Source organism: Mus musculus, chromosome 19 (assembly GCF_000001635.26).
Source record: "Mus musculus strain C57BL/6J chromosome 19, GRCm38.p6 C57BL/6J".
Taxonomy (NCBI): domain Eukaryota; kingdom Metazoa; phylum Chordata; class Mammalia; order Rodentia; family Muridae; genus Mus; species Mus musculus.
This window is the reverse complement of record NC_000085.6, coordinates 38747557-38770523: the sequence shown is the minus strand read 5'-3', so window position 1 is coordinate 38770523 and position 22967 is coordinate 38747557. Positions and strand designations below refer to the sequence as shown.

General features: G+C 42.5%; 1 protein-coding gene across 6 annotated transcripts in view; it reads right to left on the bottom strand.

The window, feature by feature from the left end:
- Positions 1-22967, bottom strand: part of Plce1 (phospholipase C, epsilon 1) — a 304072-nt gene that overhangs the window by 14582 nt on the left and 266523 nt on the right. For all 6 annotated transcript variants that reach the window (XM_006527394.3, XM_011247380.2, XM_011247379.2 and 3 more), the window contains 8 exons: positions 21111-21232; positions 19966-20083; positions 11578-11709; positions 10258-10545; positions 5061-5224; positions 3131-3392; positions 955-1073; positions 49-177 (listed from right to left, as the gene is read on the bottom strand). In XM_006527394.3, coding sequence (XP_006527457.1) covers positions 49-177; positions 955-1073; positions 3131-3392; positions 5061-5224; positions 10258-10545; positions 11578-11709; positions 19966-20083; positions 21111-21232 — 1334 coding nt within the window. The remainder of the gene's footprint in view (positions 1-48; positions 178-954; positions 1074-3130; positions 3393-5060; positions 5225-10257; positions 10546-11577; positions 11710-19965; positions 20084-21110; positions 21233-22967) is intronic.

Below are 22967 nucleotides of genomic sequence, written 5' to 3'. Positions count from 1 at the left end.
TACATTTTGGAGGCTGACTTTCTTTAACCATGGATTCCGTGGACTTGCCTGTTGGAGAAGCTGCTTTGCCTTGGTGCCTTCGTTTATAGTGAAAACAGCAAAGGGCTCTGGACCTGGGACACCATGCACTGTGACTTTGTGAGTCTGAGAACATTTCCTCTCTTCAGTATTAAACATCTGTCAATGAAGACCACACGGCTTCGCATGAATTCCATATAACACAGTAGTTTTAGGCTCCATTCAACACAAAATCTCTAGGACCCACTTGTAACTTGATGCCAAGCTGATGTGCTGGAAAAGTCAATGCTATATCTTCCTCCACAGTCAAGAGGAAATTCCGCCACCAGAGTGTCAACTTACTGAAATTACAGTGCTTCTTTCCAGCAAGTGCAGGGATGGGTATGGTATGAAATGTGTGTCAGCTTTCACTTTTAAAAGTTCCTCAGGTGACATAGATGTGAAGCCAAGGATTCTATAGAATGATACAGGGAAAGGGAGGGAGGAAGAAGGAGACCCAAGAAAATAAGGGCTGAGGGCACACAGCATGAGATCAGCAGAGGTGAGGGAAGGGAGGCCAGGGAAGAAGGCAGGGCTATTTGAGGTGGTGATAAAAGTGGTCAGAGAAAGTGCCTGTCCAGAGGGAGTCTGGACACACTGTCACATATGTTTTTAATTTATAGAGGAAGAATAATATAATTAACCAGTAAATTGGAGCAGTGATCCTTGTTTAGATGGGTGAGCCCTGGTCCAGTCATTATCAAAAATCACTGGCCGTGGGGTCTTAACCAGTAAGTTACTGCATAGCTAAATGCCAAAGAGTCAGCCATTTTTGTTGTTGCCATTTCCATAGCTACCTAATCAGTGGCTCACTGGCCACTCTCATGTACCCCAGGAGAGGCCACCTTCGATGTAGCAGTCCTGCAGGTATGCTGACTGAAATAAGAACTTAATTACCAACGAGGCTGGCATGGAACTGCCAGAGGGGTTTTCTTCCATCCTTCTGCTGTTTATGAATAAGCTAGAGATTTCCAAGATTTCATTGTGGAGGTTCCGCAGCTGAAGATGTCGATATCCTGGAAGGATGCAGAATCGAGGAAAGCCTGTTAACAATGCACGACTGAGAGCTGCAAAGATCTCCACGGTGGTCAGTACACCCCCAAAGGAGCAGTGGATAGCAGCAGGCACGCCAGTAGAAACCTCTCACTGTAAGAGAGCTGTCCTTCAAGGCTGGACTGTCCATGACTAATCAGTGTGTCCAATACTCTTTCTAACTTAGATTCAAATGAATAATCATTAAATTAAAAAACAACAGCAACAAATAGAGAAACCTGGTGATTTAGCTACCAAGGCAGCTACTATCTCTGTTTTACCAAAGGTCAATATTGGTTTTCATAAAACATTCATCATTAAATACTTTTTTTCATTTTTTTATTACATATTCACTTTACATCCTGCTCACTGCCCACCTCCTGGTCACACCCTCCCACAATCCTTCCACCATTCCCCCTCCTCTTCTTGTCTGAGAGGGTGGGACCCCCCCTGGGTATCCTCTAACTCTGGTGCATCAAGTCTCTGTGGGGCTAGGCACATCCTCTCCCACTGAGGCCAGACAAGGCAGCCCAGCTAGAAGAACATATCCCACATACAGGCAACAGCTTTTGGGATAGATCCCGCTTTGGTTGTTTGGGGCCCACATGAAGATCAAGTAGCACATTTGCTACACATGTGCAGGAAGGCTTTTTTTTTTTCCACTTTAAAAATTACTTCACTAAATATTTTTAATAGCAAGATATTTTATATAAATATAAAATACAATACTATGCAGACTCTGGAAGTGCTGTATGGTCATTAATATAGGAAGTTTCTCACCATACACATTAGAAATGGAAAACCAGGAAGTCATAAAACATAAGGATTAGGAAGAAGTCTTGTTGGGTATGTATCTCATTGTTATATACATAGGCAGAGAAATAAAGCCTGGGACAGATGTGTGTCTAAAGAGGATAGAGTGGGGAATGGCAGGATACTCTTGAAACAACCGATTTATTCTTTGTCTTTTCTCACACTTTTCTAGTAACTATAATGACCTGAATTATGACCCCCCTTATTGATACGTAAAGATCCAAGCCCCCTAGTACCTGAAAATGTGACCACAGAGGTGGTGCCTTTAATGTCTAGTGAGGTTAAAGTGCTGCTCTGAGGGTGGGTCCTAATTCAATAAGACCAATGACCCCAGAAGAAGAGGAAATTAAGGGACATCTCAGTGGGTAGGCATATCTGGCCAAGCCTGACAACCCGAGTTTGATCCCCAGGGCCCACGTGATAGAAGGAGAGAATTAACTCCTTCAAGCTGACCTCTGACCTTCACAGGCGTCCATTCACATATGCACATGGAATAAATAAATGCAACCATTTTCAAAGATAGAAGCACTAGACATGCATACACAAATGAGGATTATGTGACTATACTTTAGAAAGCCAAACCAAGGAGAGAGGTCTTAGAGGAGATGAAACCTTCTGACATCTTGGTTTGGGCTTTCTAGCCTTCAAGACTGTGAGAAAATGGATTTGGTTGTAGCATATTATTCTGAACACTACCAAACACAGATAGTGACCAGGGGCTGCTTGCACAGGAAAAAGAGACAGGCAGTGAGCGAAAAGTGGGAGAGTATAACATGTTTGCAGAACCCAGAGGATGCCAGCTTGAGTATGGATGTGGGGAGCACATATGTGTAACTTGATATCAGAGTAGAAGAGCAATCAGCATCCCCAGAAGGACTTCAAAGGCAGACTCTTGGACTGTACTCGAGACCTACTGAATCAGAGTCTATACATTATTACCAAGAGCTCCAGAAGGGTCTTATACACATTACAATTTGTGAGGCAACACAAGGAACTGAAATTCCTGAGGACCACAGCCAAGTCAACCCACAAGCCAGGGATGCATGCCTTTGCCTTTCACCTAACACACACCTTCCCAATACTGCTAGGCTTCCCATTCGGCTATGGCTCACTTGGCTACTACTGCACCCCGGCTCTCCTTCCCTTCCTTTTCTATCTCCTTACTTCATTTTCTGCTTTAAAACACCCCGCCCTGGCACTGTAGACACCGTTGGGACTTTTATTCTACCTCGTTTCAAAGCTCTGAGTGGAATGATTCTCTGAGCCGTTATCGCCGAACTGTTGTTTTCCACGACTGCAAAACGAAGAAATACAAGATCTTCAAAGTGAACCCGGAAGAGAAACTGCTCATTCCACATGGGGTTTAGAGTGTTTCGATGGATGGGTTTTGTGCGGAAATGGCAGCTGTCCAGGGGCATGCCCAAGACGTCGACTTCAATGCATGGACTTCCGGTGCTGTTACTAGGGCACACATTCTGGCCAGAGATGATCTGAAGGGGAAGACAAATGATCAAGGTCACAGACGATGAAAGAGAAACAAAGAAACTGGTTCTCTTAGCTTCTGTCCACAGAGAATGCTACAATGGATGAGGTGGGTGGTTAATAAAACCCTTATGCAAACCCTAGGGGTTGTACTCGGGTAATCACGTAGCTACTACTCGGGTAACTACTCGGGTAATCACGTAGCTAGAACCACTTGAAAACCCTATTTTGCTTATAGCATTCACTTGAACTGAACCTCTCAATGGTCAAAATTTGAAATATTATAAAAAGGAAGCACTGGAACAAAACTGCATTTCTTACAGATCACAAGAGATCCTACTCGGCATCAACATGAGTTTGCTATCTACAATCTATTCTAAGTGCCACAGGATTATATTTTACAACTACAAAATCTCCTTCAATTGTTTTGGAGGAAGCCATGGAACACTGTTAGCAGAAATTGATTCATAGCTCAAGGAAAAACATAGATGAAATGAGGATATGACACTCCTAGGTATGGGTCGAGGAGAATGTTTATTGTAGGCACGAGGGAAGGTACAGCCAGAGACATCTGGCATGGGCCAGACTGAACATGGCTGGCAGACTGAACCAGGTAGGGCAAAGGGGAGAGCCAGAAGCCAAGAGGTCATGAGAACTGGAACTGAGAGCTGCAGCCAAGAGGCAAAATAGGGCAAAAGGACCTTGCAGACAAAATGGCTGGGTAATATAAGAATCAGAGAAGCTGGAGGGAGGGAAGTGAAGCTCTGGGCTGGACAGCTTGGGGCAGGATATGGCAGCCAGGATAACATGTAACAGGTACTGGGCAGTTGAGAGAGGCTAGCAGACAGAGTCCATTTTGACATGTTAACAGGCACCCCAGTTAGCTGGTTTCCGGGTTTCCTTGAGACTTAACCGTAGCCTTCTGTAAACGGATAAAACAAGTCTACTCTTGCTAAAATGGTCTGATATAAAAGAGGCAACTGCTCTTCCAGTTTAGAGCGAAAGAGGAAGCAATTTGGGTGGTGGGAGAATGTTTGAACAGTTACCCCTGGTATTTGGATCACCAGGAGGATGCTTCCTTTAGGAAGAGAAAAACGAGATTTAAAGCTGAAAAAAAAAAAAAAAAAAAAAAAGAAACAACGACCCTTGTTCATTGCTCTCTCCTATCTCCTGCCCTGATTTTTTTTCCTGTTAGCTAAGGGGAGCAAACGAAGGAGGAAGCAGAGGTGACTAACAACCTGAAGTTCTCTACTTTAAGGTGGCAATCTGTAGAGTTTTGCCAATAACTCAGCAAAGACCTAAGTAATAGGAAACACAAGGTTAGACAGGAAGCGGGAAATGTGCCTCACTGTGTGTATACACTGATGCCAGTCTGTCTGACTGAGCTCAACATTTATGGGGACACCATTGTGATTTTGGGTACCCTAGAAGACAGAATGACCATTATTAGTTTATGAGATAAAGCAAGAATCTCACAACTCCACCTGCCTGACTCAGAAACACAGAGTCTATGACAGCATGCCTGACCTCAGTCACTGCTTTCTAGGAAATATGAAATTATTGCGGGAACTAAACCTGCACGACCTGAAATGCCACAGCTTTGCGATGCCCTGAGTTCCAGAATGGTTCCTGGAGGCTTAAATGCTGCATTGCTTAGACCACAAGGGTGTACTCACAGTTAAAGAATAGATAGCAGGATCCAGGTTGTCTAGGTCTCTTTCCAGTGGAGAAAACTTCTGGTACATGGGACAGCTTTTATCCCACAGGACAGGGGGCTTCAAAACATAACCACACCCACCATTCGCCTCAAACATGGCGGCGTTTAAATGTAAAGGAAGGTCTGTAGAACAAACAAAGCCAAGATTACACATTATTTCATGAAGAAGAGACAAACAAGCAGCCTTTCACTCTGAGGAACCTCAGTTGAGAAAATGTCTCCCTCAGTTTGCCCAGAGGCCACTTTGCAGGGCATTTTCTTGATAAACGATTGATGTGAGAGGGCCCAGGCCTGTGTGGGTCATGCCACTTTTGAGCAGGTGGTTCTAAGTTGTGTAAGAAAGCTGACTGAGCAAGCCTGGGAAAGCACACACACCGGTAAGTAGTGTTCCTCTATTGCCTCTGCTTCAGTTCTTAGCTTGAGTTCTTGCCCTGCCTTCCCTCAGTGAAGGACCCGAGAGGTGTATGCGGATGTAGTCCCTTTCCTCTGCTAGCTGCTTTCGGTCATGGTATTTTAGCACAGCAATAGAAACCCTAAGTGAACCACGCTCCATAGACTGATGAATGAGAACCATGTGCCAGGTTGGAGAGAGAGAGAGAGAGAGTGAGTGAGAGAGAGAGAGAGAGAGAGAGAGAGAGAGGAGAGAGAGAGATACAGCAGGTAATAGATAAAACAAAAACAAAACAAAGCAAACAAACTGCCCACCACTGCCACCACCACCACCCAAATCCACTTTGCTCACATCAATGAACATGCCCCATTTTCCAACTCGAAGCTAGGTTCAGCCCCTTCAGAACTTCTGCATGTAAAACTTCACTACCTCCAACAGAAACCTTGGCTTACAATACCTCATTTTTTTCTGATGTTTGGAACAAAACCATTATCTTGGGAAAGACTCATCCCATTTTTTTCATCTACAAATACCAAACTGTGCACACCATTTTATAGCCAATTCTTGCTATTTCAAAGGTAAGATAAAAATCTTAACGATGCAAGGAAGAAAAACGGCATTTCCTTGAAATCTTCATTTTGGCCCATAATTATTTTTTTTTACCTATTTTTTTGTTATAGCTGAATATGAAAAAAGTCACCACATATGATTCACATCATGTTCAACAGGCTCCTCAGTCATAAACTTTAGGAACCCTCACAAAGGCTTTGAGTGTTTTGTCGCCAAATTTTATTTGGCACAATTTTTGATGAACGACTGTGCAGTTTCTGGACTCTTCCATACTCATGTGGTCATCTGATGGCTCAATCTGTACAAATGTTGCCCAAAAGAGCAAAAGGTTTCTGAGACACACCTGACTAATGTTCCCTCTTGTAGATTCCTTCCATGTGCCGAATGACCTTTGCTACATGAACCAACATCAAGGAAAAGAGTGCTAAGTGCCTTTGAACAACAAAGACTTGGCCCCCACTCTGGTATCTTGTGTATAAAAATTTTCCGCATGTCTGAGGTTGGCCAAGTGTATGTGCGAGGATTCCTGAAGACGTATTAGGCACATCAAGCTTCTTGGCCTTGGTTTCCTCTGTTGAATCAGTGCATAACATCCACCTGTCCGGTTCCTTCCAGTTCTGATGTGACTGGCTTACAGAGCATGTGCTGTCCCTTCCTTGGCCACTCTGTGACATGAAATAGACTCAGCTAGGATGACTTGAAAGAGTGAACCCATCGAGCTTGATTGAGGTGGATAAGCATCAAATAGGTTTTACCCCCAATTTGAAAACAGCATTCCTGATCTGAAAATCCAAAAGCCAATACTTTGTGAGCATTGATATGACACCATAACGTAAAAATCCCTGTCTGACCTCACGATTGGTTGTGATCGAAAGAGTCTACACATATAGTTCTACAAACATTCCAAAAATTTGAAATCTGTTAAAAACCCCAACCAACCAAACAACTAAACTTCACATCCACAAACACTTCCAGTCTTAAACATTTTAGATAAAAGATAATCAATCAACAACAGTAATAGCGGCTCACATTTAAAGATGTCAACTTCACTCAAGTTTGGGGTCAGACATTCTCTGCACTGGGCCTAACCTAATTGCTTTTAAAGACTTTGTTGTTTTTAAGACTGGGTTCCATTGTGTATCTTGGGGGTCTGGAACTTGCTATGTAGACCATTCTGGCCTTAAACTCAGAGACTGGCCTGCTTCTTCCTCGCAATGAGGGGGTTGGGGGGATGTCTGCCGGTCTCTGTTTCCAAGTGTGGTATTATTAGCTATTAAAATCTCTAAACCACCTTTTCTTAGCTAAGATCCCATTTGGTACTCCAATATGTAAAACAGATCTCTATGAAGCTGTTCAGTTCAAAATAAAGAGAGGCTCAAATGTAAGTCCTCTTCTGTCTTCAAGGGGGGCGTTCTAGTGGTCACCTGCAGCTACAGCTCCAGTTTGGAAACTCATTTGTAACCAAATAAAAAGTACATGAACCAGTGCATCCTGATTGGCCTCTCTGAATCAGTGTATATTGGGGCAGATCAGACATTCCATCACCGGCATGGTCTCCTAATCACTTAAAAACACCGTGGTATGCAGATACCACACTCTTAAAAGTTACCCTTTTATTTAGGACCTTGAAGGGGAAAAAAAAATCACTCTGAAAACTGCAACTTCAACCCAATAAAGCATGATACATGGTTTTTAGAAAGCAGCCTTTTCTTTCTGACTGGGGTTGTGATGTACATGGCGCAAGACTCATTCTGACCTAACAGAAAGAACTCAGAGGGGCCGTTGCCAATGGTAACTACAGCTTTGTGTATCGGCTTCAGGTTCACAGGCTTATTGGTCACTGTTATTGAGCATGGGCCTGCTGATCACTTCTTGGAGTTTACAAATCAGCTGGAAGCTTGAAAATGGACTACAGATGGTCCTAGTTCCACGGACACCCCTGGGAGGCACTAAGATCCCCTGACATCTACAAAATGGCAAGGGAGATGAATCCCATGAGATAAAGATGCTGGCCGGACCTAGGAAAGGCCTTGGAAAATGAAGTATTTCTTAACCTCGGAATTACTTTGAACAACTGAAAAGTGTTTATATTGATATTGTTTGCTTATCTGTCTGGATTCTCAAGTCACAGAGAAGCACCCAGAAGATATCATCTTAAGGTTTGAGTGTGAATTGTTCCCCCAGAGGTTCATATGTTTAAACACTTGTTCCCCGGTCTTTGGCCACCATTTGGGAAGGTTGTGGAAACTTTAGGAGGTAGAGCTTTGCTAGAAGAAGTGGGTCATTGGGATAGGCCTTCAGGTCTTATAGCCTAGGTCTATTCCATGTCCCTTCTCTGGTTCCTGACTGTGGACACACTGTGACGACCTGACCTGTCTTCCTGTGACTCCTGTCATGCCGTACATGCATTGACAAACTATATCCTCTCACTAATGTGTCAGTGTGAAAGTAACAGATCTGGCCCAAAGATAAAAATCAAGAACCACAGGTCCACATTTCAGTGAGATTGATCAGGACAGTCTGCTTCAGCTCAAGGCAACACGTACTTATTGATTATCTACTGTGGGCAAAGTCTTGAGGGAGGCTTCAGGTCACAATTGCATAAACGAAGGCCAGTCTTATAGATGGACATACTGGCTCTGCATGGAGCTTGTGCCTTGTGCAGCAAGGGGGTGGTGGTGTATAAGGCTCGCTGAATAGAGCTGAGAGAGGTTAGATGATAATGCTCTTTCTGGGTTGCAAGGCTCTGCAGAGAACCTTGCAGATGCACTATACAAGAACCATCTGCCTCCCTTGAGTTGAGTAGCTCCAACAGGTGCTCCTAGCTTGATCAGGGTGTGTGTGGGGGGGACGGGACTGAAGACTGCAGGGGTGAGTGGAAGGCACTCTGAGGCTCAGTTTGTGTTGTAGACTATGGAGTAGGCTCAGGAGTGGTAGCTTTTTCTATTCCCCTTAGCTAGGGTACCATTTGCCATCAATGGAGCCAGCGTGTCTGCACCAGCCCTGGCACTTCAGGAACAGGATGCATCCCAAGCCAAGCATCCTGACATTTCCTTGAGGAAATCACTGTGCTAGTTATTACGGCGTGCTTAAAAGACCTCAGCAGCATAAGAGTCCAGGAAGCCTTGGACTCAGGGCTGCAGACAGAGCCAGGGAGGTGAAGTCACAGGGCGCTTGTGAAAGATTGGAAAGAAATGGAAAAGAAAACTTTTACAGCTCAGAGAGTAGTTTGCCATGATTTCCACTTGTGAGTCCAAATCATACTGTTCTGAACAGCTTATCGAACACCCTTAAGGAGAGTTAGCTCCTGTGCGGTGCTTTCTTCCTGGGATGGGAGCTTTGCAAGCTGCTTGTCCAGCTATACCGTTCTTAGGCAATCTCAACTAAAACCAGTAAATACAATAAAGGCAAAACAAAGCAGAGGTGTTTAGTGTCATCCGCCACTGACACCAGTGCCAGGCACCTCGCTGTCCCAGAGTTAAGAGCTGCGGCCTGATCTCAGCTGGAGCCAGGGCATGCGATGGTTTACTGTTTGGCACATGTTCAGATACAGAGCGTGTGAGATAAATGGCAGGGGCTACTGGCACCTCTGCTGTTCAAAGGAAAGGCAAGACTTTGCGTAAGGTTCTAGGAAACATCCCTCATTTTCTAAGGTATGTGGAAACAAATGCCTTTTTGCCCAAACTTCCAGAGAACCTGAACTTATCACTGTCAGACACTGCAGCCTTGGGCAAATGGGTGCGTCTGAGTGGTGTTTGAAGTAACACGGCTTCTTTCCCCCTTTGAGACAGGCTCTCTCTGTAGTCTGAGTCAGCACTGGACTTGGCAGTCTCTTTCCTCCATCTCTGGAGTGCTGGAATTCAAGGGAGGCACAGTGATGCCCTAGTCACTGGCTGCTACTTTCTGACTTGTGAGAAGAAGCAGTTAATAAGTGACGCTTGGAAATCCCTGCCTCTATAGAGCTTTAAAATCCAGCTGGATAGACTTTTCTATCACTCCAAAACAGCAGGAAAACAATTCCTTTGAGCTTCCTTCTTTTCTGTCCTATGTTCTCCCCCCACCCCCCACATACGTGTGTCCCTGTCTGGACTCTCCCCCAGCCCCTCTATATCTCCAGAAAACAAGTGTTCACGGAACTGCATTTACTGTTGCACAAGATAGGATACAGAGAGCGGTGAGGACGCAGGCTCCTTACCATCGGTTTGGTAGTTTAGAGCTACAAGCTGTATCCCATGGAGCCAGAACATGATGGGGTTGGGATTGGAGGAGTCGATTCTGGTCGCTGCCGGGTAGGTCCTCAGCAGCTGATAAGCGGTGTGCTGGATCAGTTTCTGAGAACCCCTGCGGCACAGACGTTTGGCGGCGTTCTCGTTCAGTGAGGAGATGTGATAGCATTTAGGAGTCCTGATGATAGCGCTGAGGGATGTGCTTGGGCTGAGTGGAGAAGATTCCTCCCAGGTGTGTCGCATCCCTTCACAGGAACCTAAACCCGGCAAAACAGCAGCCCCTGATTAATGCCAAAGCTTCAAGTGTCTTGAAAGATCACTCTCAGCTGCACATCAGATACACAGTTGCAACAAGGAAAACAGAGCCAAATATATCCTGAATGTGACTTGTGAGTTAGTTTGCTACCTTGAAACATGGCGGCTATTGAGTTTTAAAAATGAGGGTAGCGAGCCAGGGTGCGGCTCAGTGGTAGGGTACACATCACCAGGCACAAGGTTTTGGATTCAACCACCAGTATCAAAACCTAAACTGAGTAATAATGTGAGGATAGTGACACCAATTTAAATTGGACTTCTATAAGTCTGTTTGTCTCAGGACTTCATTGTTCTGTGGGCAATCTTTACAAATACAAAGTCTGTATACAAGTATATACAACCCACAACAAGAAACAAAAATCCAAATATTCTATCAGTGATCAAGTGGTTAAATAGATGTCCATACAAAGGAATATTATACAGGCATGCAAGAGGATAAGGCCGACAAATGTACAGTCTGGTGTGTGGCAACTGAGAGCTCCTGTTTGATTACATCCCATTTGGATTTTCTTTAAAATATTTTTTTTCCCCTTGAACACATTACAGTGAATTCCCCAGTGGGAGAAACAACATCACAGCACTGAGAATGGAAAGGAATTCTGTTCCTCTTGTGCATCAGCTGGACTCTTAGCTGGGAGAATTTATTACTTTTACAATGAGAAGTAATTAGAAGTGAAATAATGTATCCTGTGGATTCGGGACGCTGTTCCAGAAACTGCTAGAACAGTGGAAGGTGCTTCCAATTTTACTTTTGAGGCGAACAATGTGAGAACATCGTCAGTAAAAATGCCATTTGCAGTGAGTTCAAAGAATAAATTAACAATTGAAAAACATTTATGTTGCCCTTGGGTAGTGTAAACATCTATGAACATAACGGTGGATTTCAAAATTCAAAGGAAGTGGCTAGACAGCAAAATGTGTGAGTCATGTGGCATGCAGGACCAAGCAAAGATACTGAGAGAAGGCAATGCTACCTTTTCCAGATGTTCTGTTAAATGGCGCTGTCTCCCCGGGGCTCATTCTGCCAGGATTGTTGCCAAAAATGGACTTCCTGCTTTTCCTTTCTTTCCCTCTGCTAGAGCCAGATGAATTTAGAGTTGACAGGCCTGTTCTCATAAAATGAAAATAAATAAGCCAAAAGCTACAGGCAAGAGGGCTCAACATTTTCCATCCTCATTAGTGTTTAGATTGCAGTCCTACCATTTCCTTGTTACACAGCACAGAGGATCCATTATAGTTTAGCATGGCTGATGATAGTATTGTAGGCAAATATAGCCAAGTTTATTTAATCTCTAAACAAATGCAACAAACACTGCATAGCTATTAAGGAGTAATCCCCAAATTACAGAGCAACACACACACACACACACACACACACACACACACACACACACACACACTTCTAGTGAACTGTGTCCCTGAGTTTTAAAACTGCACATACAGAATATGCTGCAGTTAATATTTATTTCCTAGAGGTTAATGACCAATTTGGAGAGATGAAAGAATAATCATGAGCCTGGGCATAGCATTAGTCCATACTAGAAGTCTTCTGGCATTCCTTGTTGAAGCCTCGTGGGCTTTCACCATCCACATTCCCATGTCTATTCTTGTTGTTATTCATCTTGTGTTTATGGGCGTGGCTTCTGACATTGTTCCTAGGAAACAATGTCACAGCAAACTCCCTAATCCTCTGGCTGTTACAATCTTTCTGCTGCTCCTCCCCAATGTTCCCCGAGCCTTAGGTGCTGGAGTAGTTTTGTTGATGTATCCTTTGGGACTGAGCGTCACAACTCTGCATTCTGATTGGCTGTGGTTTTCTGTAATGGTAAAGTAAGGAATGCTGAGAGAGGGCGAGACAGTCACCCTCAGGGAAGGGCACACCAAATGGGCAGTTCTCATATACAACGGCAGTTCTCATATATAACGCATATTGTATATTGTATACAAGTAGCAAGATAATGACTCAGCAGGCTGTACTATGCATTAAGGAAAATATATATATATATGTATATATATATATATATATATATATATGTGTGTGTGTGTGTGTATGTATATGTGTGTATATTCATACAATATATATGTATTCATACAATTAATGAAAATTGTTATATATGTGAAAAATATATATTAACAATTACTAAAAATTATTTTATACATATATATATATGAAAAATATATATCAACACTTAATGGAAAAAAAAAAAACAGGCCACGAGTTTGAAAGAGAGAAAGAAGGGGTATATGGGGGAGGATTAGAGGGAAAAAAGGGAAGAAGAAAATGATATATTTGTTTTTTTTTTTTTTTTTGGAAATGATACAATTGTAATCTCAAAAAATTTAAAGAAATGATTTTTTAAAAAATTCTTCTGACATGATCGTTGACCAAAACTTCTGCTTTTTTCTTATCTAAAAAAGTAGGTGTGATTCAAGGAATTTACTCCTAGGATTAGTCTGAAGACTCAGTGGAAAAGATACAATGATGATGATGCTTTTGTGACTTTTCTTTCTCACTCCTGGGCCATTCAGTCCCTGGATCCTTTATGCCAGGCACGGTGCCCAGTGCATAGCAGGAATGTAGTACATATTTGCTGAGTGAGAGAAAGAACGCACACCAACCACACAGACCCAGCTCTAGTTTAAGAAGAGTGATTTGAAGGCTCCTGGGAAGCCATCATCACTATTGTCTATAGCTGTTTCATTGGAGAGTAACTCTTTTTTTTCCCCTTTTTAAAAAAAAGATATTTTCTTTATTTACATTCAAATGTTATCCCCTTTCTTGGTTTCCCCTTCAAAAACCCCCTATCTCTTCCCCTCCTCCCCCTGCTCACTAACCCACCCACTCCTGCTTCCTGGTCCTGGCAGTCCCCTATACTGGGGCATAGAACCTTCAAGACCCAAGGGCCACTCCTCCCATTGATGACTGACTAGGCCATCCTCTGCTACATATGCAGCTAGAGCCATGAGTCCCACCATGTGTTTTCTTTGCTTGGTGGTTTAGTCCCAGGGAGCTCTGGGGATACCGGTTAGTTCATTTTGTTTCCTCCTATGAGGCTGCAAACTCCTTCAGCTCCTTGGGTACTTTCTCTAGTTCCTACATTGGGGACCCTGTGCTCCATTCAATGAATGGTTGGCTGTGAGTATCCACTTCTGTATTTGTCAGACACTGGCACAGCCCCTCAGGAGACAGCTATATCAGGCTCCTGTCAGCAAGCTCTTGTTGGCATCTACAATAGTGTCTGGTTTTGGTGGTTGTTTATGGGATGGATCCCCAGGTGAGGCAGTCTCTGGATGGTCATTCCTTCAGTCTCTGCTCCACATTTTGTCTCTGTATTCCTTCCATGGGTATTTTGTTCCCTTTTCTAAGAAGGACTGAAGTGTCCACACTTTGGTCTTCCTTCTTCTTGAGTTTTTGTTTTTAAAGATTTATTTATTATTTATTATATGTAAGTACACTGTAGCTGTCTTCAGACACTCCAGAAGAGGGAGTCAGATCTCATTACGGATGGTTGTGAGCCACCATGTGGATGCTGGGATTTGAACTCCGGACCTTCGGAAGAGCAGTCGGGTGCTCTTACCTGCTGAGCCATCTCACCAGCCCTCTTCTTGAGTTTTATGTGTTTTGCAAATTGTATCTTGGGTATTCCTAGCTTCTGGGCTAATATCCACTTATCAGTGAGTGCATATCATAAGTAGATATTAGCCCAGAAGCTCGGAATACCCAAGATACAATTCGCAAAACAAAAGATCACAAATGGAGAGTAACTCTTTAGGCTGTAGCAGTTTGGGAGGTCTTCCACAGAAAACGGTAACCCTTGTAAGGACATGGGTAGAGAAAAGACAGAGGTGTGCTTAAAAGCACAAACGAGCATATCTGACACTGCTGGGGTGACCAAGAACCAGAGACTAGTTAGTCCAGGGATGAGGACAAGCCAAATACTCTTGGTCTTACACACACACACACACACACACACACACACACACACACACACATACACACATATATATATGTATGTATATATATATATATATATATATATATATATATATATATATATATATATAAAGAGTAGTGATGAAAGGACTCCTCATACATGATGCTCTGCTGTGGTGTCTAGTTCAGCCATCATCAGAGAGCCTTCCTTCTGTAGCAGATGGGAACAAATACAGACCCACAGCCAGACATTACATACACAGAGACTTTGGAACGAAGCTCAGAGAAACCTGTGGGAGAGGAGGCAGTAAGAGCCAGAGTGGATGGAAGACACCAGGAGAACAAGGCCATCTGAACTCACAGAGACTAAAGCACCAAGTACTGGGCTTGCACAGGTCCATACCAGATCCTCTGTGTATATAATATGGCTTCCAGTTTAGTGTTTTTAAGGGACTCTTGAGTATGTGAACAAGTGGGACTCTGATTCTTCTCTTGGGCTTTTTTCATTCTTTTGGCTTCCCTTGTTTAACTTTGATGTGACTTTTTTTGTTTTACCATACTATATTTTATTGTGTTATGTTCTGTTGCCATCTCTTAGAAGCCTGATCTTTTCTAATGAGAGACAGAAAGGGAGTGGATGCAGATGGAAAGAGATGTTGGGAGGAGCTGGGAGGAGTAGAGGGAAGGGATACAGTAACCAGGATATACAATATGAGGACACAATCTATTTTCAATAAGGAGGGGAGGCTCAGAGGGTGGATTGGTGTTGGCTAAAGTCACAGATAAGAGCCATGCATGAAAAAGCTTGCCCAATGACTTTGCTACCTACCCAATATTTTCCATATATATCCCTTCTTGGGATGTGGAGTACTTTCCATAGAAAACAAATTTACGGGTATTTTGCCTGCATGTTTATCTGCATACCATGTGCAGGTTGTGCCTTTGGAGGCCAGAGGAGGGCCAGAAGAATACCATGCCCCACTTCTGGTCTCCAAGGGGACTGCCTGCTCATGGTACACAGACATGCATGCAGGCAAAACACCCATATGCATAAATTAAATATTTTTTTAAATGGAAGGAACTGCACATCCCAAGAAGGGTTCACACTCACACACACACACACACACACACACACACACACACACACACAAACACATTTGGTAACTGCAGGAGATATTTGTCTTTAGAAAAACGAATATAAACACATGTCTATATGCACAGAGGCCTGCGAAAGAAGATACCACGGAGGAATGGAAACTCTCAGATTCTTTTTTTTTTTTAAGATTTATTTATTTATTTATTTATTTTATGTATATGAGTACACTGTAGCTGTACAGATGGTTGTGAGCCTTCATGTGGTTGTTGGGAATTGAATTTAGGACCTCTGCTTGCTCCGGTCAACCCTATTTGCTCCAGCCCAAAGATTTATTTATTATTATAAATAAGTACACTCTAGCTGTCTTCAAACATACCAGAAGAGGGCGTCAGATCTCATTACAGGTGGTTGTGAGCCACCATGTGGTGGCTGGGATTTGATCTTAGCACCATCAGAAGAGCAGTCAGTGCTCTTAACCGCTGAGCCATCTCTCCAGTCTCCTCTCAGATTCTTTATAGAGACTCATGGCCTTGGAGTTTGGGAGTTAGTAAAGGGGATTAGAGGGAATGGGTCAAGCTTAGACTATTCTTACCTATTCCTCATAGCACTGGGGGTTGGTCCAGGGTTTTGTGCATTCTGTCAAATACCCAACCACTGAGCTGCATCCTCAGTCTGAGTATATTCTGTCTGAGCAAAGGACAGACAGTGCTAAAGGCCACAAAGGACAGACAGTGCTAAAGGCCACAGTGTACGCCTGATGAGAACTGGGTAGACAAGTTGCTTGCTGGGAAGTATCCAAACACTAAGATGGGTAACATGAGAGAGTACTAATGCCCTTTCCCCATTAGAAGGAGGAGGAAAAGGCATGGAGATGTAAGGGCTAAATGTAACTGAGACGCACATCCTACAGCAGATAGAAACAGGAAGAGCCTGCATTATATCCCTGATCCTAAGAAAGAACCCAGCCCTGGGAACTGAGCCATGGGCCACTGGACAGATTCACAACTGGGCAGAGGGTACTTTACTCCTAGGGACTTTGTGTCATCATCTACATTCTTCTGGTTTGTTGTTGTTCTTTGTTTGTTAGATGTGTGTGTGTGTGTGTTTTGATTTTTTTTTTTTTTTTTTAGTATAAGGAATTGAACCCTGAGTATTTACAAGTGCCAACAAAGTTTTCTGAGCTAATAACCTCACTTTTTTCTTTTTTAAGTTTGAGAAAAAGTCGTGTTAAACTGCCCAGGATGGCCTTCCAATTATTCTGTAGACAACCTTCAAAATCACAATCCTGTCTCAGCCTCTGAAGCAGCTGGACTCTAGGCCTGTGCTTCTGAGACTGGACTGGATAATGATGAAAGCTGAGATTCACCGAAACTGATAATGCAACTTATTAACTTATCAAACACAAGACCAAAAGGTAACAACACCTTGTATTTTTCTCATGTACACCAAAAAATTATAATAGTTAATTTTAGGAGGTACTATAACAGTGACTCCAAGGAAATACTTTTAGTTATTCTGAGAAAGAACATTAAATTATAGACAAAGTAGAGAAACTTCAATTGCTAACGAACAACACATAAAGAGTATGTGCTGTGTTGGGTCAGAGGGATGGCTCAGTGATTAAGGACACTTCCTGCTCTTGTGGAGGACCTGAGTTCAGTTCCCAATACCCATATCAGGTGGCTCACAATAGCCTATAGCTCTGAGGGATCTGATGCCCTCTTCTCCTCTCCTGGAACATTAGTCACTTACACACATACACACAGATACTCACATGCATGCATACACAGCCCTAAATAAAAATAAAATTTAGAAAGCCAGGGAGTGGTGGTGCATGTCTTTAATCCCAGCACTCAAGAGTTGGCTGTTGCAAGACAGCCAAGGCTACACAAAGAGACTCTTGCCTTGAAAAACCAGATAGATAGATAGATAGATAGATAGATGATAGATAGATAGATAGATAGATAGATAGATAGATAGAATCTTTTAAAATATTTTGTAAATCTTTTAAATATACCAGAAATAATAGCCAGGTGTGTATGTTGGTGCACACCTCAGAGGCAGGTGGATCTCTGTGCATTTGAGGCCAGTCTGGTCTACGTAGTTCTAGGACATCTAAGGCTACACAACTAATCAAAAGACTCAAAAACAAAACAAACAGAAAACAGAACAACTACATATGTATTCTGAATTTTAAGTTTGGAGTTGGGACAAATGGCCACTGACCCTATCACAATTCTCTATTTGGTATAACTTTATCTTTCCCACTGAACTGAAATATCTGTGGGAATTTGTGCTTCCAGTTTATTTAATCCTTGAGAAAAGACAAAACCAGTTGAGTGGTTTTTGTTTTTATAGTGTTACCTGTATTTATAAAGAATGAAACATGAAGCAACAATGATTTTCTTTTTTGAGACAGGGTCTTACTTTATAGTTTAGGCTGACTTGGACTTCATTATATTAGACGGTATTGGCTTCAAACTAGAGGCAAATCTCTTGGCTATGCAATCTGAGTGCTGGGATTATAGGCTTGTGTTATTCTTGAACAATATGGCCCCCACACTTGATCTGATGCCGGTAGGTTACCTTTCCAATTTTACAATGAAATAAGCATCACTAGGTATTAGTTAAATATGACCATGGCAAACTTATGCGGCATAAATCATGTCCCATGAAACTAAAAAGCTTAAAAATGTACAAGTATGTATGTATGCCTACTTGTGCATATGTGCAATATGTGAATGCCTGGTCCTCAAAGAGGCAATCAGAGGGCATTGGCTCTCCTAGAATTGAAGTTAGAGGTGGTTGTGGGTTCTGGGAACCAAACCTGGGTCCTGTGAAAGAGCAGCAAGTGCTCTTAACGGCCAAGCTGTCTCTAACCACTAAATTTAAGTGCTACCTTCCGGTATGTTTTTGAAATATTTGCTGCATATTCATTCATATCATCTGCAACAGGGTTTACTAGCAGAAGAGCAGTAGCAGCTGCCAAAAGCTTTATAGTTTCTGGAAGAAAACGAAACACAAAGACCCCTTGTGCCCAAGATTGCTGAGGTGGGGAAAGAGCTCAGATTGGAGGATTATTTGTATGAGAAGACTAATCTTTCTGACTTCTATCTTTTTATTTATTCTTTTTTCATCTCTTGGTCCACATTTATGGAGTACACAATTGAGCCAAACTCATCCTGATTAGAGGCAGAGTAGATGCAGTTCAAGGAGGGACTTTGGAAACAAGACAGGCTTCAGATTCATAGATCTAACATTTACTTAGTGAACAAATTTTTTTTTGAAGTGGTTCACCACATAAAGTCCATTGTGTTTCCAGCAATGGCCAAGTGGGAAAACTTCCTCTCTTCCCACAACTCCTTTCCTTATGGTTTGGGCAGAGCCTCAAACCCACAGCTCAGGGACTATGTAGTCCAGGCTGTCATGTGGAGATCCTCCCAGCACCAGATATTCAGAATACCACAGCCCTCCAGTTACAGGGGTTGATTAAGGTTTGGGAAAGTAAGTCAGCGAGAAACAGTATCACTTCTGCTGGAGGTTTTGAAGAAATGGCAGGTTGAACCCGAGTTTTGAAGCCTCTGATGGTGGCTTGCTATAGCTGCCTCCCAACTCAATGGCTGGGGAAAGAGAATGACAGAGAGAGGGAAGGCATGTGCCTGAGCTGAACTGCACTGGAGGCTGGGCATCTTCAGGCTACAGTTCTTCTTCTTCTTCTTCTTCTTCTTCTTCTTCTTCTTCTTCTTCTTCTTCTTCTTCTTCTTCTTCTTCTTCTTCTTCTTCTTCTTCTTCTTCTTCCTTAAAGTACATCAGCAACCAAATATCTTTCTTTGCTCAAGTCAATTTCTATAGTTCTACATGTGTGCTCTGAAATCTTGGGGGGAAATTACTTTATGTGCTTCAGAATTTGTTTTATTTAAGAATGGGTGGAAGGAAGCTGGGAAGATGGCTCACCAGTGAAGAGGACTTGCTTTTCTTGCAGAAGACCTGAGTTTGTTTCCCAGCACCTACATGGTGGCTCACAGCTGTCCATAAGCCCAGTTCCAAGGAGTCTGAAGGTACCACACACACACATGATGCACATATATCCACACAGACAAAACACCCATGCAATAAAAAACAAACAAAGAAAGAAACAAATGTTTAAAAAAATACAAGTGGAAATCCACTAACCTTGGAGAATTATTATGAAAAGTCGGAGATGATCTATGGAAATTATTTATTTCAATCACACAATCAAGTTATTTTGGAGTATTCAAAACACCTCATTAGACAAATAGCACACTTTTATCCTTTGGCAACTTTAAATCATAGACTATTGACTACTCTTACCTGGAAATTTTACTGCCTGGCAATAAATGACGAGGTCAGAAAGCTCCGGTGCAATCTGCCTGCTTTCCTTTTTGTTCTGAGGAAGGTAAAACTCCTCTCCCAGTTCCATGTCATACACCTTTCAAGGAAAATAACACCGTTTTACCAGAAGGTGGAGTCCCCTCACTCTGAATCCCCAAAGCGCTTTCTCTATACCTCTCCCTCATGGTCAGAATGCTTCTCCTTACTAAGTATTTCTTCACATTCATATCTCAGTGCCTTTGTGAGGGAAAGGACTGTGTCTAATTCATCCTTCATGTCTCTTAGGACAGAATGCATTATCTTTCACAGGGAGTAGTCTATACACATTTGTTGAATTAATAGAGGCTTGATGATCTATATGCTTTGCTTCAAAAATTTGACATTGCCACTGTCTGAACAGATTTCCTCAGTGTCTATAGGCTGTGAGGCACCTCGGGGTGAGACTTGGGTATCTTATGTGTCTTTCAGATCTCGGTGGTGTTGCTAATTCTTCATAACCTGGCTTCCTTTCATGTTCTTGGTGTGAATGACTTTAATGTTGTCCTCTTGCTGGAGTGGCCTGTTTCTGTACACTTGGGCAAATCTTTACTTTCAAAGAGTATCTTCCGTGACGCCCTGTTCTTGATCCTCTGGCAATACAGTGAGATCACTATGCTTCTTGCTTATCAACTAACATGGCTTACAGGTCTGTCTCAACCACTAACCCACCAATCCCCGGTACCATTCCAGTGCCTGCCAACGTATACCCCCAATGGGTACTGGTTGGGTGAAATTATGGCAAGTGGCAGGCAGTAGTCCTATAGCATCTCCACTTGGACTTGGGCATCTGAGGGAGACTGAGTAAGAAAAAAAAGAAGGGGAGGGGAGTCCCAGCCAAGTGACAAAACTCCAAAAGTTCAAGAATCATGTAAAGAAAAGCCATCTCTGGAGAGATGGCTCAGTGGTTAAGAGCACTGACTGCTCTTCCAGAGGTCCTGAGTTCAATTCTTAGCATCCACATGGTGACTCACAACCATCTGTAATGGGATCTGATGCCCTCTTCTGGTGTGTCTGAAGACAGAGATGGTATACTCACATACATTAAATAAATAAAATCTTTAAAAGAAAGAAAAGTGATCGCCTACCTTTCCCTTATTGCCAGAGGAGTTGTCTGCTTTCTTTATCCTCTTGGGGACCTCTTCATTGTACTCAAACTGAAGCTTGTCAGCGCATGATTTGTTCTCAGGTCTGTCTTCCAGAATATTGTCTGAAAATGAATTACCAGGCATCAGTGAAGAAGAACCAAATGCTTCCCTTCAGGGCTTTGTGTGAGGAGATCCAACTACTCGTGTGTATCCAGAAGACTGAGACGCTGGCTGCATGTTGCCAAAATGATGACTTGAAGCACAATTTTAAAATCTGGGTTATATATTTAGCTTCGCAGAATCATTTAGCAGTAGTTTTAGTACCATACAGATATACTCTAAATGAAAAGGCCCACTTTGCACAGATAGATGTATCCTATGTCAAAAGGCTGATGGCACACGGGTCTGGGAAGGATCTAGTGGTTCAAGCATTTCTATGTGGTACATTTGTGAGTTAATCAGGCTTCCTTTGAAATGAAGTTATTTGCTTCTTTTGACCCCAGAAACATCAAAGCCAAAATTCACGGGAGGAGGCTTATTGTTATGCACAATGCAAAGTTTCTTCCATTTAAATTCATTGAAAAGTAAAATTTTCATGACTATTGTTTTTAAGTTATAATCTTAATGTAAATATTTCTAAGTATGTTAGATAATCTTGGATTTTTTTTTTGCCATGTTTGACAGCTCTATTCAGAACAAGTATGTCATGATTGTATTCTTTTAAAGTGAAAAGCAAGAGAACTAATATCTCATTCTAGATTCACTACCTTTCTGGACCACAAATGCTTAGACCAAAATATCCTTATACCAAATCAGGGGCATGCAGCTTACCAAGAGATCAATAATTTCACTGCATTTCTATGCACAGAAGTGCCACAACTTCATGCTAATCAGACGCAAAACAGTGGAGACATAATGCAGACATCCATGCAGTTAAAATACTGGGTCCAAATGACATTTACCTTCCTGACTGTTAGGAACAGGGGAAGCAGTAAGGACATCTGCTACAGAGAAAGAGAAGCAGAAAGAAAATACAGGTAAGGAGAATTAAGTCAGAGCCAGATACATCAAATTAAGGCATGGAGCAAAGCACAGGTTACAACAGCTTAGATCACAAGGGAATGAATCAGGAGGTGTCTTAGAGAACTAATATTTTGACTGTCATAGATTCAAGGACTAGCAATAAAGGAAATGCAGCCAATCCTGGTCTTTGGGTAGCGAAAGGATCAGGAGTTCAAGGTCATATTCAGATACATAGAGCATTCAAGGCTGGCCTAGACTGTGTGAGACCTCGTATCAAAACAAAACAAAAACCTCCAAAGCAAGCATTGTTAATTCGAATCATGCTAAAATTTGCTCATTCATATTACTAGTTAGGATTGTACTATTCTTGATATAGATTTAATTAAACTCAGAGACGTGAGAGATGCGTTGCAACCACCATTGAAAACAGACCATTGCTAAGGCATTTAATGGTTGCCTATATAAGCTGTCATAGGACAAACTTCACAAGGCATACCATGACCTCAAGGCCTATTTGGAAGTCAACCAGCCAGAGGATCTTTCAAATGAAATGAGAAATAGCCATGACAGTGGACTTCAGCTGTCATAGATCACAGAGGGGTCTCTGTGTGTGTGTGTGTGTGTGTGTGTGTGTGTGTGTGTGTGAGAGAGAGAGAGAGAGAGAGAGAGAGAGAGAATGTCTGTATGTGGGAGCACCATCAAACATTCGATAGAACTTTTTCATGACATATCAGAGAAACTTCTGGTTCCTAGTGGTGAAACGTCATTATCCAAAGCCTCATACACCATGGGAGTAGAGTTTGCTTAGGCCTCAGCTTTCAATGAATACTCCAT